General features: G+C 39.2%; 1 protein-coding gene across 1 annotated transcript in view; it reads left to right on the top strand.

The window, feature by feature from the left end:
- Positions 1-19,375, top strand: part of LOC124777490 (glutamyl aminopeptidase-like) — a 322,410-nt gene that overhangs the window by 225,766 nt on the left and 77,269 nt on the right. Inside the window, exons 6-7 of the mRNA XM_047252928.1 lie at positions 1,440-1,537; positions 13,373-13,507. Of these exons, the coding sequence (XP_047108884.1) occupies positions 1,440-1,537; positions 13,373-13,507 (233 nt within the window). The remainder of the gene's footprint in view (positions 1-1,439; positions 1,538-13,372; positions 13,508-19,375) is intronic.

A 19,375-nucleotide genomic window follows, 5' to 3' on the forward strand; every position in this document is an offset into this window, starting at 1 on the left:
CATATTGCTTCGGGCTTTGATTGACTCTTTTGTCTGAGAAACTCAATTCAGCATATAAAGATGTTTCATAAATTCTGTGTGACATTCAAGTGATACTATTTTTTACACAGGTTACTCCGCTCTCATTTGCTTAAAAAATTAATATTTTTAACCTTTCTCCTTTATTTCATTTGATATCCTTCTCTCACTTCAGTGTTTTGTAATTTGGTCTGCCAGTATAATGACATCATTCCTTACTCAGTTTCCAATTGGATTTGAATTTTTGATGGTAAGAGAATAGAAAATATTGGTTCCCTAGATGCCAAAGATTATAATTGCAGAAAAAATGGAAAAATTGGAGTCAAGCTAGCAGTAATGCAAAATGCTGTATTGCATTTGGAAGTGGAAGTTTCTTTGATGGAGCAAGGGGAAAGAAGAATTGGAGAGAGGAAAACAGCGAAGTCAGTGAAGAAAACAATTAATCATTCACAATTCACAACAGATATTTCTATATGAGATTTCATTCTTTCTGCTGCCTTTCTAATCTTTATATATTCTTATTATTTAACTTTAAATATGTCTTTCAGAATGAGAGCTGTTTTTAATGTAACTCAATACAGAAATAAATATTAACATTATTTGTTATACAAGATATGCCTCTGCACCTGAAGCCATTTCTGATCTGCTTAGTTTATTATCATGGGTCACATGGCTATGCACATTTGCCTTCACTTATTTTTCAATATTGCTCTTTATTACAAGGAAAATAAAAAAAAAACTATCTTGAAATAACAATGCAGTGCTCTTGCTATAGATAATGTAAGATCATAAGAACGTCAGGTGTTTAAAGCAGGAAAATCTGTTGGGGAGCCAGCATTGAAGAAGAAACGGTAACAATAATAAAAATGTCAGTTCGACCTGAAAGTTCCTTGTTGATTATTCTTTTAGCTTGAAATGAAAATAGGTACAAGAAAAGTAATAAGTTTAGAGCTGGAATTCAAGTAAGAACTAAAATAGTTGCAGCAATAAATAAAACAAATTTTGAAAATCTAAGGCAGCGATGAAGTTATTTGAACATTCAGCATACTTCAGAGGCTAAAAGAGCTATTAAATTGTAGGTACAGAAAAGTGTATTAAATTGTTGCAAAGTTTAAAAAATGGAATTTTTTTCCATGTGGAACTGGAAGTATGTAAAAAATTAAAACTAAATTACTTCGGATGAGCAGTAAAGATGTCTTCTGCCTCTTTTCTTTCTCATACTCATTTTTATATAAGAAAATTATAGTAAAAAAACATTCACAAGATTACATTTTGCACACAAACAATCACTACTTGGCTATTGGCAGATTTAATTTCTCAGTCATGACTTATATTATGTTGTGGAATATATCTATTACTGTAGTTCCCGTTTTCCTCCTCGTGCAGATTAGAGTAAGTTGTAATCAAGATACTTATTTCAGTGACATTGAAATGGTGGGATGACTTGTGGCTGAATGAAGGTTTTGCTACCTACATAGAGTACAAGGGCGTCAATGCAGCACATTCTGAGTGGGGTATGGTAAGTGTTCTCCTACAGCTTCTTCTTCCTGACACGTTTCTGCTTATGCAGGTTATCCATGTTCTTCAACATACTGTGCTATATCAAGGTTTATGTGCAGTATACTAATGATTAGCAGCAGAGCTACCGGCTGTTGAATCAAAAGTATCAAATATTCTCCAGTATCATTCACAGATAGGAAAGTAAAGCAGCTTGTGTCAGTCCTGAAAAAAAAAAAAAAAAAAAAAAAAAAAAAAAAAAAAAAAAAAAAACCACCCAGATGAGTTTACTTTTTTTGAGAAATATTCTTGGCAATTGGCCCCTCAGTACTTGCACAGGAGGTACAGGGACGGACATAAATATGGAAACACCATGAGAAATGTGTGCTTGAACATAAAGGCAGATGATAGCCAAGCTTGCAGGTTGCATTGTTGTGTTTGACCATGAATGGCATCTGACCAGTGTCATTAATAGATTGTATGTCGGAGACAAGTGAATTTGAACATGGACAAATTGTTGGTGCTCGTATGGTGAGTGCTTCTGTAACCAAGGTAGCTGAAGTGTTTGTAGTTTCAATTCAAGAGGCACCATATTGAAGATTTATACACCATACAGGAAAGCAAAAAGACAACATCCACTAGGAGACAATACAGAAAAGGTATTGAATGATTGTGATGGACTGTCACTGAAGAGGACTGTCAAAAAAAATAAGAGGATGACAGCTGCAAAAGTCTCTGCAGAACTGAATGTTGTGCTCGTGAACGCTGTCAGTACCAAACCATCATGAAGGGAGCTCCTGAAGCTGGGGATTGCAGGGCAGCGTGGAATTCTAAAACCACACATCAATGATGATCATAACATGGAAAGGTGTTGAAGGTTTAAAACCTGGGCTGTGGACCAATGGAAGAATGCCATTTGTTCAGATGAGTCTTGTTTCACACTATTTCCAATTGCTGGCAGAGTTTACGTTCCAAGAGTGAAATGTGGTGGGGATTCAGTTATGATTTGAGCGGCCATATCATGGTATTTTATGGGCCCCATAGTTACTCTGCAAGGTCACATTACTGCCAATGGTTATGTGACCATTTTGGCTGATCACATCCATCCTATGGTACTGTGTTTGTTTCCCAATGGTCATGCTGTGTTCAGAGATGGTAGGATCCCTATTCACACAGCTTGTATTATCCTGGACTGATTTTGTGAGTATGGATGAACTGTCACCTCTCCCCCCGGTCCACTGCAGTCACCAGATTTCAGTATTAATGAGCCTTTGTGGTCTACTTTGGAGAGAATAATACATGATCACTATCCACCTACATAATCATTACCTGACCCTGCCTTTATTTAACAGGAAGAATGGTATAAGATTCCCTTGAAAACCATACAGGACCTGCATTTATCCATTCTGAGATGACTGGAATGCCAACGAGTTTCCTACACCGTATTGGGCATGGTAATGTGTTTCTAGTGTTTCCATTTTTTTGTCCACTCTTTAACATGTATGTAAAAATCTTCTAGTGTTCTTATTTGAGTGAAGAAAGTCTGTGATGGTTTTTGGGTATATAAATATTCTTTCCAACAATCTATTGCTTACTTATGTAATACTACTGCTTATATGTGTCTCAACAAAGCAGGCTTAAATTTTGCTATTATAACAATGTAATTGAAACATGTACATTTTGTTCTTCATGGTTGCATACTGATGAATAAGGATTGAGTAGTGAGGAACTATAGTGTTTTATATTGTTAGTATGTACTATATATTTTTGTTTTTATGGAATATTCCACATCCTGAAACATTTCCTTACTATGAATCAGTGGAATGACTACTGCAATAATGTAATCTGAGTGTCAGTAGTTTTGTGATGTTGACAGCAATATCTTATTTTTTTCCAATTTTGCATTAATCAGTAAGATTTCTGCATTACCTGCTGTGTGCACTGCTTCACGGGTCATGCGTGACGTTTGTGCTGGATTCGGCCACCAGAGCCCACCTGGCTTGCTAATACGATAGCAGTTGCATGCATAGCCTGCTGACTAGACCCCATTGGAACTAATGAATATATTGATAAGAGTGCAAGGCTCCGCCAGACACCTGTATATTGCTAGTTGTATTGTACCTTGTCTTTCATGTGTGTGTACTGCTCGAGCAATAAATTGCTTAGAACACTTTTTGGTGACAAATACAGTATTTGACTCCACATGTTCCACTTCAGTCATTAGTCTTTTGAGTTTAATTTCCATGGAGGCAGTGCTTAAATCTCTTATCAAGCAACAGCAGGCACTGACAGTTGCTATTTCCTTAATGACTAATTTGGCACTAACTGTGGCCCCACAAACAACATATCTGCCACAGTTCCATGTGTACAACAGTGCTGCAGAAAACTGAGGTACAAAAAATGCCTCTAGCAAAATTTCCAGGCATTTGGGGAAACAGACATAAACTTGTGCAAAGTCCTTTTTTGTTGTGGATTTCACCTCACAGCTATCAGTTGTTGTGTCAGCTTGCCCTCTAACAAAAACCTTCAACTCTTCCTTTCAATCACATGTGTGAGCTATTTTCTACCTATCATTGTAAACTTACTCACACTATTGCTGCTTGTGTGGGTGTGTGGGGTTTTACTGCTGTCAAAAGTGGCCAAAACAGTCATCCAGTACATTGGCAGAAGAACTACATGGACTTAGCTGTCGTCGTAATTTTGTGACAAATGTTCATAAGGAATTCTATGCCAATCAAATGGTTTGTGATTCAGTCATACATTTTGCTCCTGTTAGGGAAGTTCGAGAGCGAGCTCTGGAGTGTGAAAATCCTTTGCTTATGGAAGTATTGAACATAGCTCAGTCATTTAAAGTTTCACGGGTTGCAGGTAGTCAGACAGAAGCCTGTTCCAAAGTTTCAGAAATAAGTTCCTCTCTCCACTTCCAGCCTTCATTGAATTTGCAAGGGAACATAGATGCTATTCCAGTATAGATAATCTTTGTTTGCGACAACGGTCTGTTTCACAACAGCAAAAGCCCCATGCTCCCCCGCATCTCGTGGTCGTGTGGTAGCGTTCTCGCTTCCCACGCCCGGGTTCCCGGGTTCGATTCCCGGCGGGGTCAGGGATTTTCTCTGCCTCGTGATGGCTGGGTGTTGTGTGCTGTCCTTAGGCTAGTTAGGTTTAAGTAGTTCTAAGTTCTAGGGGACTTATGACCACAGCAGTTGAGTCCCATAGTGCTCAGAGCCATTTGAACCCATGCTCCATTGCCTTCATGCCCCATACTGCTTCATTCAACACAGATGCACTGTGTGTTCCAAGCACTGGGCAATGTTTAATTTAGATGTGGTAGCTCAAAATATTGTTGATGGTTTTTGTATTACTAGCTCTAAAATTCCAGCCGCATTAGCTGTAGATCCTGTTTTAGACAAAGTTTTTCAACACTCTGATCTTTGCAAAATTATTTTGCATTACAAAATCATCTTTCTATTTGGGATGGAGTGCTGCTGTTAGCTACAGAGGATGCCACTCCTTGGGTCATAGTTCCATATGCCCTTTGGCATGAGGTTATGCCTTTATTACATGTGGACCACTGGGGTGTATCACGTACAAAAGCGTTAACACACACAGACGTGTTTTTTGGCCAGGCACTGATGGGGAAATAGCGTGAGTTGTCACAGTCTACCCCAAATTCTAAAGGTGGCAAGGGTAAAATACAGGGAGCGAAAGGCTATTTACAATTTGTACAGAAACCAGATGGCAGTTAGAAGAGTCGAGGGGTATAAAAGGGAAGCAGTGGTTGGGAAGGGAGTGAGACAGGGTTGTAGCCTCTCCCCAATGTTATTCAATCTGTATATTGAGCAAGCAGTAAAGGAAACAAAAGAAAAATTTGGAGTAGGTATTAAAATCCAGGGAGAAGAAATAAAAACTTTGAGGTTCGCCGATGACATTGTAATCCTGTCAGAGACAGCAAAGGACTTGGAAGAGCAGTTGAATGGAATGGACAGTGTCTTGAAAGGAGGATATAAGATGAACATCAATAAAAGCAAAGCAAGGATAATGGAATGTAGTCGAATTAAGTCAAGTGATGCTGAGGAAATTAGATTAGGAAATGAGACACTTAAAGTGGTAAAGGAGTTTGGCTATTTGGGGAGCAAAATAACTGATGATGGTCGAAGTAGAGAGGATATAAAATGTAGACTGGCAATGGCAAGGAAAGCGTTTCTGAAGAAGAGAAATTCGTAAACATTGAGTATAGATTTAAGTGTCAGGAAGTCATTTCTGAAAGTATTTGTATGGAGTGTAGCCGTGTATGGAAGTGAAACATGGACGATAAATAGTTTGGACAAGAAGAGAATAGAAGCTTTCGAAATGTGGTGCTGCAGAAGAATGTTGAAGATTAGGTGGGTAGATCACGTAACTAATGAGGAGGTATTGAATAGGATTGGGGAGAAGAGAAGTTTGTGACACAACTTGACTAGAAGAAGGGATCGGTTGGTAGGACATGCCCTGAGGCATCATGGGATCACAAATTTGGCATTGGAGGGCAGCGTGGAGGGTAAAAATTGTAGAGGGAAACCAAGAGATGAATACACTAAGCAGATTCAGAAGGGTGTAGGTTGCAGTAGGTACTGGGAGATGAAGGAGCTTGCACAGGATAGATTAGCAAGAAGAGCTGCATCAAACCAATCTCAGGACTGAAGACCACAACAACAACAACAACAACAACCCATAATGTGCCACCCATCCGGTGGCTCCCCGTGCTTCTTTGTCACCGTGGCCGGATCCACAGCAGCCTTGGGGACACATTCATGTAGATTTTATGGGACCTTTTTTGAATTTCTACTAACTTGATGCTTACTCTAAGTTTCAAACAATGGAAACTCCAGGTAGGAATATCAACAATGTAGAAAAAGACAGATTAGTACTTACGATAAAGACACATTAAGTTGCAGACAGGCACAATTAATGAGTGTCTTTTAATTGTGCCTGTCTGCAGCTTGATGCGTCTTTTTTGTTCTATGTTTCTGTATGTGGTGCGTTATCTGCCTACTTCTGCGGCAGCAACAATTTCCACTTTGTAAAAAATTTTTGCAGTGGAATATCTCCCATATACATTAGTTACCAACAACTCAGGAATTCATAGGTTTTTTTTAAAAAAAGTGGTGTTCACCATGTCATGGCTCCTCATTTCCCCCCTCAGTTGAACAGGGAGGCAGAACGAGTAGTATGAACATTTAAGACTCAGATGAAAAAATGGTTTCGATTCATCATGAGAGGTAGCTGTTGACCAGTTCCTCAGTTTTTATAAGCTCACCCCTGTAGGTGTTAAGAGTCTCACAGAGTTTGTGGACAGTTGACAGCTCCAGAGTCTGCTAGATCTGCTTTGGTTGACACCAGGCTGTCCACTGGCACTGGCACAGAAATGCTTCTGACCTGGCACAGCTGTTTGGGCTCACAGGTTTGGCCACCGACCGAAATGGATGCCAGCAGTAATTGAGAGTACCCACGGCCGATGCCTCTGCGTCATCCACATAGCTGAAGGACAGGCATCACAACACATCAGCCAGTTACGATTTCGAATGGACGGCTGCACAGTGGGTGTGCCTCTGCCACCCCCACGTCCTCCAACTGCTGCCCATTTCCTACATTGTGGCTGGTACCCTTACCTTCTCTGCCACTGTCGCCAACTTTTTCACAACTGTCTCCTCTGCTGTGGGTGCCCCCTTCAGCTGTTGGGTGCCATAGTGGAGCCCAGCTTCTGCACTGTTGAAGTCAATGCCTTTGCCACTGTCGCCTCTATCACAGCTGGCACCACCTGTTCCTCTGGCTTGGTCGCAACCTCCTCCACTGGAGTTGGACTCTGACACAGAAAAGGGCACTGTGCCAGCATTGCGTGTCCTACCATATGGCCTCTGACAGGGTGCCAGGTGCCACACCCGTCCTTGCTCGCACCACTTCCAACCCTACGCACTGGTGGCAGCACATGGTATGACTCAACAACCTATGTCCACCACAGAAGAAATGGACGTGAACACAGTGCAAAAAGGAGGAGTTCTGTAAGTACCAGTTTTGTGTGTACATCATTAAATAGTTTACACGTGGGGTTTGTGCTTTATTCAACCACAGTAGTGCCCCACGGTATCCTAATAAGATAGCAGTTGTGTGTGCTGCCTGCCGACTGCACTCTCTGTTGGAAGTAATAAATATATAGGCTGGAGTGCAAGGCTCTGCTGGTCACTTATGTATTGCTATTTGTATTGTACCTTGTCTTCCGTGGGTGTTTACTGTTCGAGCAATAAATTATGTTGTTCTTGGGTTAGAACAGTGTCTCAACTACAGTACTGGCCATTAAAATTGCTACACCAAGAAGAAATGCAGATGATAAATGGTTATTCATTGGACAAATATATTATACTAGAACTGACATGTGATTACATTTTCACGCAATTTGGGTGCATAGATTCTGAGAAATCAGTACCCAGAACAGCCACCTCTGGCCATAATAATGGCCTTGATACACCTGGTCATTGAGTCAAACAGAGCTTGGATGGCGTGTACAGGTACAACTGCCCATGCAGCTTCAACACGATACCACAGTTCATCAAAAGAAGTGACTGGCGTATTGTGACGAGCCAGTTGCTCAGCCACCATTGACCAGAAGTTTTCAATTGGTGAGAGATCTGGAGGATGTGCTGGCCAGGGCAGCAGTTGAACATTTTCTGTATCCAGAAAGGCCCGTACAGGACTTGCAACATGCAATCGTCCATTATCTTGCTGAAATGTAGGATTTCGAAAGATCGAATGAAGGGTAGAGCCATCTGAAATGTAACATCCACTGTTCAAAGTGCCGTCAATGCAAACAAGAAGTGACCGAGACGTGTAACCAATGGCACCCCATACCATCACGCCGGGTGATACGCCAGTATGGCGATGACACGCTTCCAGTGTGCGTTCACCGCGATGTCACCAAACATGGATGCAACCATCTTGATGCTGTAAACAGAATCTGGATTCATCCGAAAAAATGACGTTTTGCCATTCGTGCACCCAGGTTCGTCGTTGAGTGCACCATCGCAGGCGCTCCTGTCTGTGATGCAGTGTCAAAGGTAACTGCAGCCATGGTCTCAGAGCTGATAGTCCATGCTGCTACAAACATCATCGAACTGTTCGTGCAGATAGTTGTTGTCTTGCAAACGTCCCCATCTGTTGACACAGGGATCGAGATGTGGCTGCACGATCCGTTACAGCCATGCGGATAAGATGCTTGTCATCTTGACTGCTAGTGATATGAGGCCATTGGGATCCAGTACGGCATTCCCTATTACCCTCCTGAACTCACCGATTCCGTATTCTGCTAACAGTCATTGGATCTCGACCAACGCGAACAGCAGTGTCGCAATACGGTAAACCGCAATCGTGATAGGCTACAATCCGACCTTTATCAAAGTTGGAAATGTAATGGTACGCATTTCTCCTCCTTACACGAGGCTTCACAACAACATTTCACCAGACAACGCCGGTCAACTGCTGTTTGTGTATGAGAAATCGGTTGGAAACTTTCCTCATGTCAGCATGTTGTAGGTGTTGCCACCGGTGCCAACCTTGTGTGAATGCTCTGAAAAGCTAATCATTTGCATATCACAGCATCTTCTTCCTGTTGGTTAAATTTCGCGTCTGTAGCACGTCATTTTCTTGGTGTAGCAATTTTAATGGCCAGTGTATATATATTGTTTTATGCTTCTTTAACTATGCATCTTAGCTGCATGAAAATTGTACATCATGTTGATGTGGAAATATGAAGAAAGCTTATTAATAACTGTTTTGAGATGCTCATCAGTCATCATGAAAGATTTCACTTAAATAGATAGAGCTTCTTACCTCACTTAACTTCATGCTCACATTTTTAGCTTTCCAATTACATAAAAAGTTTATCATCCTTGTTATCTTATGGGGATTAGGTTTTTTTTTTTAGGGTTTCCTTGTGTGATAGATAACACAATTATCCACGTGTCCAGTCTGTTTATAGATTCCATTTTCCAAACAACAATTCAGTGACTGTCATTGTCATCTTATTCATCTGCTGCAGGCAGTAGCCTAGACTGGTTCACTGTCTGGACTTTAATTGTTGTTGTTGTTGTTGTTGTGGTCTTCAGTCCTGAGACTGATTTGATGCAGCTCTCCATGCTACTCTATCCTGTGCAAGCTGCCTCATCTCCCAGTATGTACTGCAGCCTACATCCTTCTGAATCTGCTTAGTGTATTCATCTCTTGGTTTCCCTCTACGATTTTTACCGTCCACGCTGCCCTCCAATACTAAATTGGTTATCCCTTGATGCCTTAGAACATGTTGTACCAACTGATCCCTTCTTCTAGTCAAGTTGTGCCACAAACTCCTCTTCTCCTCAATTCTGTTCAATACCTCCTCATTAGTTATGTGATTTACCCATCTAATCTTCAGCATTCTTCTGTAGCACCACATTTCGAAAGCTTTTATTCTCTTCTTGTCCAAACTATTTATCGTCCATGTTTCATTTCCATACATGGCTACACTCCATATAAATACTTTCAGAAAAGACATCTTGACACTTAAATCGATACTCGATGTTAATAAATTTCTCTTCTTCAGAAACGCTTTCCTTGCCATTGCCAGTCTACATTTTATATCCTTTCTACTTCGACCATCATCAATTATTTTGCTCCCCAAAGAGCAAAACCCCTTTACTACTTTAAGTGTCTGATTTCCTAATCTAATTCCCTCAGCATCACCCGACTTAATTCAACTACATTCCATTATATTCGTTTTGCTTTTGTTGATGTTCATCTTATATCCTCCTTTCAAGACACTGTCCATTCCGTTCAACTGCTCTTCCAAGTCCTTTGCTGTCTCTGACAGAATTACAATGTCATCGGCAAACCTCAAAGTTTTTATTTCTTCTCCATGGATTTTAATACCTACTCCGAATTTTTCTTTTGTTTCCTTTACTGCTTGCTCAATATACAGATTGAATAACATTGGGGAGAGGCTACAACCCTGTCTCACTCCCTTCCCATCCACTGCTCTCCTTTCATGCCCCTCAACTCTTATAACTGCCATCTGGTTTCTGTACAAATTGTAAATAGCCTTTCGCTCCCAGTATTTTACCCCTGCCACCCTCAGAATTTGAAACAGAGTATTCCAGTCAACATTGTCAAAAGCTTTCTCTAAGTCTACAAATGCTAGAAACGTAGGTTTGCCTTTCCTCAATCTAGCTTTTAAGATAAATCATAGGGTCAGTATTGCCTCACGTGTTCCAATATTTCTACGGAATCCAAACTGATCTTCCCCGAGGTAGGCTTCTACCAGTTTTTCCATTCGTCTGTAAAGAATTCGCATTACTATTTTGCAGCCGTGACTTATTAAACTAATAGTTCAGTAATTTTCAAATCTGTCAACACCTGCTTTCTTTGCAATTGGAATTATTATATTCTTCTTGAAGTCTGAGGATATTTTGCTCACCAGATGGTAGAGGTTTGTCAGGACTGGCTCTCCCAAGGCTGTCAGTAGTTCTAATGGAATGTTGTCTACACCCGGGGCCTTATTTCGACTTTTCAGTGCTCTGTCAAACTCTTCATGCAGTATCATATCTCCCATTTCACCTTCATCTACATCTTCTTCCATTTCCATAATATTGTCCTTAAGTACATTGCCCTTGTATAGACCCTCTATATACTCCTTCCACCTTTCTGCTTTCCCTTCATTGCTTAGAACTGGCTTTCCATCTGAGCTCTTGATATTCATACAAGTGGTTCTGTTTTCTCCAAAGGTAGCCGTAATTTTCCTGTAGGCAGTATCTATCTTACCCCTAGTAAGATAAGCCTCTACATCCTTACATTTGTCCTCTAGCTATCCCTGCTTAGCCATTTTGCACTTCCTGTCGATCTCATTTTTGAGACATTTGTATTCCTTTTTGCTTGCTTTATTTACTGCATTTTTATATTTTCTCCTTTCATCAGTTAAATTGAATATGTCTTCTGTTACCCAAGGATTTCTACTAGCCTTTGTCTTTTTACCTAATTGATCCTCTGCTGCCTTCACTACTTCATTCCTCAACGCTACCCATTCTTCTTCTACTGTATTTCTTTCCCCCATTCCTGTCAATCGTTCCCTAATGCTCTCCCAGAAACTCCCTACAACCTCTGGTTCTTAAGTTTATCCAGATCCCATCTCCTTAAATTCCCACTTTTTTTGCAGTTTCTTCAGTTTTAATCTGCAGTTCATAACCAATAGATTGTGGTCAGAGTCCACTTCTGCCCATGGAAATGTCTTACAATTTAAAACCTGGTTCCTAAATCTCTGTCTTACCATTATATAATCTATCTGATACCTTCCAGTATCTCCAGGCTTCTTCCATGTATACAACCTTCTTTCATGATTCTGGAAGCAAGTGTTAGCTATGATTAAGTTATGCTCTGTGCAAAATTCTACCAGGCAGCTTCCTCTTTCATTTCTTCCCCCCAATCCATATTCACGTACTACGTTTCTTTGTCTTCCTTTTCCTACTATCGAATTCCAGTCACCCATGACTATTAAATTTTCGTCTCCCTTCACTATCTTAATAATTTCTTTTATCTCATCATACATTTCTTCAATTTCTTCATCATCTGCAGAGCTGGTTGGCATATAAACTTGTACTACTGTAGTAGGCGTGGGCTTCGTGCCTATCTTGGCCACAATAGGGCGTTCACTATGCTGTTTGTAGTAGCTTACCTGCACTCCAATTTTTTAATTCATTATTAAACCTACTACTGCATTATCCCTATTTGATTTTGTATTTATAACCCTGTATTCACCTGACCAAAAGTCTTGTTCCTCCTGCCACCGAACGTCGGTAATTCCCACTGTATCGAACTTTAACCTATCCATTTCCTTTTTAAAATTTTCTAACCTACCTGCCTGATTAATGGATCTGACATTCCACACTCAGATCTGTAGAACGCCAGTTTTCTTTCTCCTGATAATGACGTCCTCTTGAGTGGTCCCCGCCTGGAGATCCTAATGGGGGACTATTTTACCTCAGGAATATCTTACCCAAGAGGACGCCGTCATCATTTAACCATACAGTAAAGCTGCATGCCCTTGGGTAAAATACGGCTGTAGTTTCCCCTTGCTTTCAGTTGTTCGCCGTACCAGCACAGCAAGGCCATTTTGGTTAGTGTTACAAGGCCAGATCAGTAAATTATCCAGACTGTTGCCTCTGCAACTACTGAAAAGGCTGCTGCTCCTCTTCAGGAGGGAGCCACACGTTTGTCTGGCCTCTCAACAGATACTCCTCCATTGTGGTTGCACCTACGGTAGGGCTATCTGTATCGCTGAGGCACACAAGCCTCCCCACCAACGGCAAGGTCCATGGTTCATGGGGGGGGGGGGGGGGGGGGGACTTCAATTAGAGTTTGAATAATTGTCATATAAAAGCCAGAGTTCATTCTCCAAGTCAAATCCCTAGTACTGACCATAACAACTCTTTTCATTTGAATGCAGATTTACTGGTGAAAACAGTGGTATTCTGTCATAATAAATCATCCGTCAGCATTTTCTTTGTATAGTGGATCAGAAGGCTGACTAACTCTGAATAAAGTGAGCAACAATTACGAGCCTCCTTTATTTTCGAATGGAAATAAATCAGAACTTCTTGAAACATCAGCATTGTCTTAGTGCCTTGGTTAAGAGAAGACTAGTCAATTGCTTTGGTCATAATGTCTTTAGATAAGGAGCTCACACCGTTTCACAAAATGCTATGGTACTGCTTCTCCCCTTTATGACTGTATTTTGCATGAAAAAGCACACCATTTTATTATGCTAATTTTGCAATTTATTGCTCTATGCTTACATTTGTAGCTGGACCAGTTCCTTGTGGATGACCTGCACCCTGTGTTTGTGCTGGATGCAACTCTGAGTTCACGTCCAATTGTGAAGGAGGTCTCTACCCCTGATCAGATTACTGAAATATTTGATGTTATTTCATATAACAAGGTAAGCAATAATGTTGTTGTCGGAGCACTTAACTGATTATGGTTTTTCTTCATAAATAATGAAACACAGTTTAATGCCATAAGTAATTCATTTAATATCATGGAAGTTAATAAATTTGTGTTTTAAGAAACAAAAATATTATTTAATTTTGTTCAGTGCATCTAAGAGGAACAAATTTAGTTTCATAGTGACTGACTTCTTTGAAATTTCTTAGCATTTACACTTAGCAACCATTTTTATAGTCATATGTTAATGTATTTAGTTATATTAATTTTAATTGAATCAACTGTAGGTTCTTGGTGAAACATTGTAAATTAACTAAACAAACACTGTTTTTAGCCTTATTTCACACTTTATTATTAATGTTACTGCACAACCTAGGTTTCTGGTTATAAGCCCATTTTCAAGTCCATTATTGATCAGTAATGTACTTGAAAATGGGATTATAACCCGAAACCTAGGTTGTGCTATAACATTAATAATAAATTGTGAAACAAGGCTAAAAACAGTGTTTGTTTCGTTAAATTAATTTTTTTGCATGTTTCATGGATCATATTTGCAACACCTCACCATGGTGGGAATGTGTCAGTAGGTTCACAAATAAAACTTTTTCTCTGTGAAAATATGGTTAAATGCTGGCCATTTATGTAAATATTTTTTAACCATATTTTTCATCCAAATTTAATAACTGTGTCCCAACTACAAACAAGTACTGTCTATTCATACTATCATGTATGGACCAAAAGGAGCTGTCAAATAGAAAAAATATCCATTAGTTTTTAAAATGTTCATTACCTGCCAGCACCTCTAATCCAAAACGGCCGCATACTTTACTCCTTAACTCCTTTCTATGCGAGAGTAAGGTTAAGTTGTAGACACAGGAGGCTATTTTTCTACCTAGTGTTCTATTTATGAATGACACTCTTATTTTCAAGTGATGGGATGATTCTTCACAACAAACTTAATGTGTGAGTGACTATATTGTATGGCACCTGTTTGTTTGCCTAACTTGTTAAACAGCTGCCTGCATGTCGTTTGAGGTTGGACATCAGGTGATACGCATGTTTCTGTGCCATAAATATTTGGTGTCAGTGTGGTGTGGAAATGACCCAAAAAATTGTTCCATATTACATCCAAGAATTGAAGTATGCAAAGGAACCTAATTTTCAGATGCTTTCATCACCAAAATCAGCAATTACATGTAGAGTTGAAAGTAAGCATTTGAGAATATCTATAGTACGTGATTTCCCATTCAAATTCTGAGCAGTAGACACAGCTAGGAATTTTGAACAATCAGTTTTACACATTTCCTTTCCCATATTCCCATATGCTGTACTGCTAATGATGATATATCTGATTTTAAATTTTTTGTTTCCTTCCAAGTTAAGTGACTGACCATTTACTGAGAGAACCAGTCAATGATATTTTTGAATATTTCATTTATTGTTCATTCTCTTGTTGCAGTTTTGTTGAGCTTGATTATTAAGCTTGCATCATGAGCAAAGACCACTATTTATGCTTTGTGAGTATATGATGGAAGGTCATTGATACATAGCAATAACAGGAATGGCCCCATTCAGAATATCCATCAAGACCCAAATGACCGACATGACTCCTGACTTCTGTCTGTTAAATATGAAGTGACCATGTATTTATTATAACGCAAAAGGCACAAACTTTCCAAACTTCTCCAGAATTTTACAGTGATTTGCACAGTCAAATGTCTTTCGAACAGATCCCAAAAAAATGTGGTAGGTGAAATCTTGTTATTGAGATATTTTAAAACATGGTTATTGGAGTGGTAGATGGCATGTTCAGTAGAGAGGCCCATCTGAAACCCCAATTGTGACTGGTACAGAATCTTATAGTTGCAGATATGCCCAGCTATTCTTAAATACATCACCTTTTCCAAAACTTTTGAGAAGAAAGTTAATGGTGGAATGAAATAGTCCTGTTATCTTTCTCAGAGAGAGGTCTAAGAGTTCATACCTTAGTGTATGTGGAATGCGAAAGTGATACATTAAATATCAGGCAGAGTCCAGTAGCTGTATTAGAACGATATGCTTTTAACATTTTGCTTGAAATGTTATCAGCCCCACAAGAACTGTGGCTTTTAAGAGAATTAATTATTTTTCCCAATTTCACTAGAAGAAGTGTGGGTGATTTCAAATTGGTCAAATGCTTGGGGTAGTGAGTGAGTGACTAAAGCAGAAATACCTATTGCAGAGAGAAGGGGTAGTCGTTTGTTATGGAAATTTTAAAACACCAACTTTTGTGTGGAAGCACATTGAGGACAAATACCGCACGTGGTCTAATGGCAGAACATGTGGATAAGGGTGAAATTCAAACCTTGAGATACTGTCTCGTCATAGAAACACAAGTAGATTTGTTTTTACAACATGACAGTTCACGTGTCTCTCTGCTTTGCATGACCTATAAATTACAGGAGAAGCTAATTCTCAATTGTATCAAAGAAGCCATACATAAAATAATCCCAATCAATGACAGTGGTATTGAAATGCTACAATCAGGTGCTACAACTTAATATTATTGGTGGGATCTGATTTCAGAAAGGCCTCATATCAGCTGCAACTTTTGTGAATCTGACACGATATGCAGCGAAGGCCTAATGTTTAACTTCTTGCACTGGACTCACAGTCAGGAGGACAACAGTTCAATTTCCTGTTCAGCAATCTAGATTTAGGTTTTCTGTGATTTCCCTAAATTGCTTACGGTTAATGCTATGAAAAGGGCATGGCCAATTTCTTTCCCCGTCCTTCCCCAAGTTTAATTTGTACTCTGTCTCTAATGACTCGTCAACAGGATGTTATACTCCACTCTTCCTTCCTTCAACTTCTTCTTTCAAGGAGTAGGCAATTTGCTGTTCTGGTCACAGAAAAAGTTATGCTCAACTTTGTGAATGTAATTCCATTCCATAGTCCAGCAATGTTACTCATCAGCATGTTCTCTGAATGACTCTTTACAGTATTTCTTACTGTAAAAGGGGGGGGGGGAGGGGGTAGGAATTTTGAACAGTGGTCTGTCTTCAGAATTAGTCCTGCCTTCCATTTTATTTAATTTTTAAGTTCACACCATGTCACTACTAAGTCCAATAAAATCCAGTAAGATGACATGACATTAATATACCAGAACATTGAAATAAGATAGCTATATGTCTGAGTTAGACCATAAGGACCATTTCGGCACTGTCAGATCAGGTCCTATTCATTGGTTGGCAGTATTATCCAGTACTGTCCTCTGGCTATCAGACAAGAAGCTACCAAAATGCAAATTCTCAGGAAGGCATAGACCCATAAAAACTCATCTAAAATAGCTCTTTACAGAATTCACAAGCTTTGCAAATCACTATGGATTAGTCTTTACCTCACAGATGTTCCTGATGTCGTGGAGAAGTGGAAAAAATACTGGACCAAATGTACAGCCGACAATGCCAACTTCATTCAGAACCTATCTTTCACACTGTGAATGTTCGAGACTCAAACACATTCAAATGAGACGGGGAAGGTGTGCCCACATCTTGAAGAATTGGAGTTATTCTCAAAGTGCAGCATGTGACTGTGGCTGGAGGAACAGACAAAAAGACTTACGGAACTTTGTGACAGATTAAAATTGTCTGCCGTACTGGGACTTTAACCTGGGACCTTTGCATTTCACATGCAAATGTTGTATCAACTGAGCTATAAAGACATGAACTTTATAAATAAAATCTGGGACGCGAAATCAAAAAATTACTGAAGGAGACATGGAAAAATATCTGAAAAGAAAAATGCGTCTATGATGTAGAAGATTTCTTGAGTGATAACCATGTAAAATAGTATCTGTCTAAAGAAGCAACACCACATGTATTATTAACATAGATTATTATTTTTTAATGATAACCATGTAAAATAATACCTGTCTGATGAGGTAACAACATATATATTATAACCTTAGATGCACGTAGTGTTAGAATTGACAAGTCACTTACATCACAGTATTTGTAAGACACATGTTACATGATACTGAATATTTGATTTGATATGATATGTGTCCTAGAACAACTGTCAACCCACCCTCACAGCTGTACTGTTAGAGAGGGTCATGAGTTGTGTTTGGATAGCTCAGTTGGTAGAGCACTTGCCCATGGAAAGCAAAAATCCCAGGCTTGCATCTCAGTCAAACACACAGTTTCAGTCTGCCAGGAAGTTTCAAATCTGTGCACACACTGCTGCTGTTCATTCTGAGAATAACACATGTTATGGAGAACTGTTGACTGTCAATTTGAGATAGGGACTGTGATCTGGAAACAACTAAGTTGGAAGTTTTGAGTGAAAGTAAGAAAATTTCACTTATGCTGTTCATCTGCTAATGAGGATAAAGGTCCAAGTAGATACCTTTCTGCAATAATTTTGTTTATCTACACAACTTACAGTAGGTGCTACATTCACAGTAGTAGTTCAAGTTGCAGCCCCGATTTGCTGTACAGACACAGCAAGTTCCATCAAACTCATTCAACCAACATTTGTGTTGTTTGAACATCATCACAGGGAGCAGGAAATTTTGCCAGAAGATTCTCTTCAGTCCCTGTAGGTGTCTTGTACGTAACAGTTTATACATGACTCTATGAAAAGGACTTACTCTTCCCATTCACCTTTCAGTAAATGCCTTACACAAATATTCACAGTCAAAATATGCAGAGTGAGCAGGGGCTCCATTTTCTTGAAACTCGTATGTAAATGAAGAGAAAATGGAATATCTCCTAATAACCTGGGGAGTATATCTCTCAAACACTAATGCAGTTAAGTCGGGCGTGGGGGAGATGCAGATACAGGTCCGTTAAGCTTCTTTTTGCTTATTCAGACTGCTAATTCTGCTGCTGAATACAGTGATATGTCAGTTGTGCTGATTGACTATGCACTTAAATTTGGAAATACTGAGTGCAGTTGTACAGATCCTTAGAGCAGGACTTACCACATCATTATATACAGTTTTCGCCATCTGCAGTGCATTAGTGGTGTTTCCCAGTCTCACAGTTTACAGTCTATACCTACATGAAGATCAAGTTGCCCATTCTACAGTATTAACAACTACATACATATTAAATCAGCATATTGCATCATATGAACTATGACTGATAGAAACACCTTCTGCAGGCAGAAAGATTGGGCGATGGGGTTTGAAAATCGGACAGACAGTATTGAAATCATGGATAAATGGTACATTCTTTGTCATGTATTCATCATCCATACCATTATTTGCTAAGTGCGTCCATTTTATCAAATATCTCCTTAATGTTAACTGAGTTCTCTGTCAGTGCTTAGCAAAACATAACAATAATTTTGATGTTATGTGAGTATTATTTATTCATTCATTCATTCATTCATTTGTTCATTCACAAACAGGTTTTTGGCTTCTTACACCAACATAGGTGGCAACAGAATGTTGGAACCACACAGAAAACGATGTGCGACTTCACAGATATTACTGAAACAGAGTGTATCAAAGGAAACCATTACATCAATAATTATTTAAATAAAAATAAATTTTTAGTATAACTCATTTTTAGATTGAACTAACAATTATAAAATAATTTCTCCTAACACCATACAGACAGTTCTGACAGTGTGATTGAAGCATGAATAGTTCACTCCTAAATATTATCTACTGTGTGACCCATGTTTTTTGTTATAAATCTTACAAATATTTTCATAGCCATTAAATGTTCACAATCACAAATTTTAAGAGCTATCTGTGTGCGGTCAGGAATCTGTATGGGGATAGGAGAAATTATTTTATACTTTTTAGTCCAATTTAAGAACATGTTATATTAAACATTTATTTTTATTTAAATAATTTTTTTCTGATTTT

This window comes from Schistocerca piceifrons, chromosome 2 (assembly GCF_021461385.2).
Source record: "Schistocerca piceifrons isolate TAMUIC-IGC-003096 chromosome 2, iqSchPice1.1, whole genome shotgun sequence".
Lineage (NCBI taxonomy): Eukaryota > Metazoa > Arthropoda > Insecta > Orthoptera > Acrididae > Schistocerca > Schistocerca piceifrons.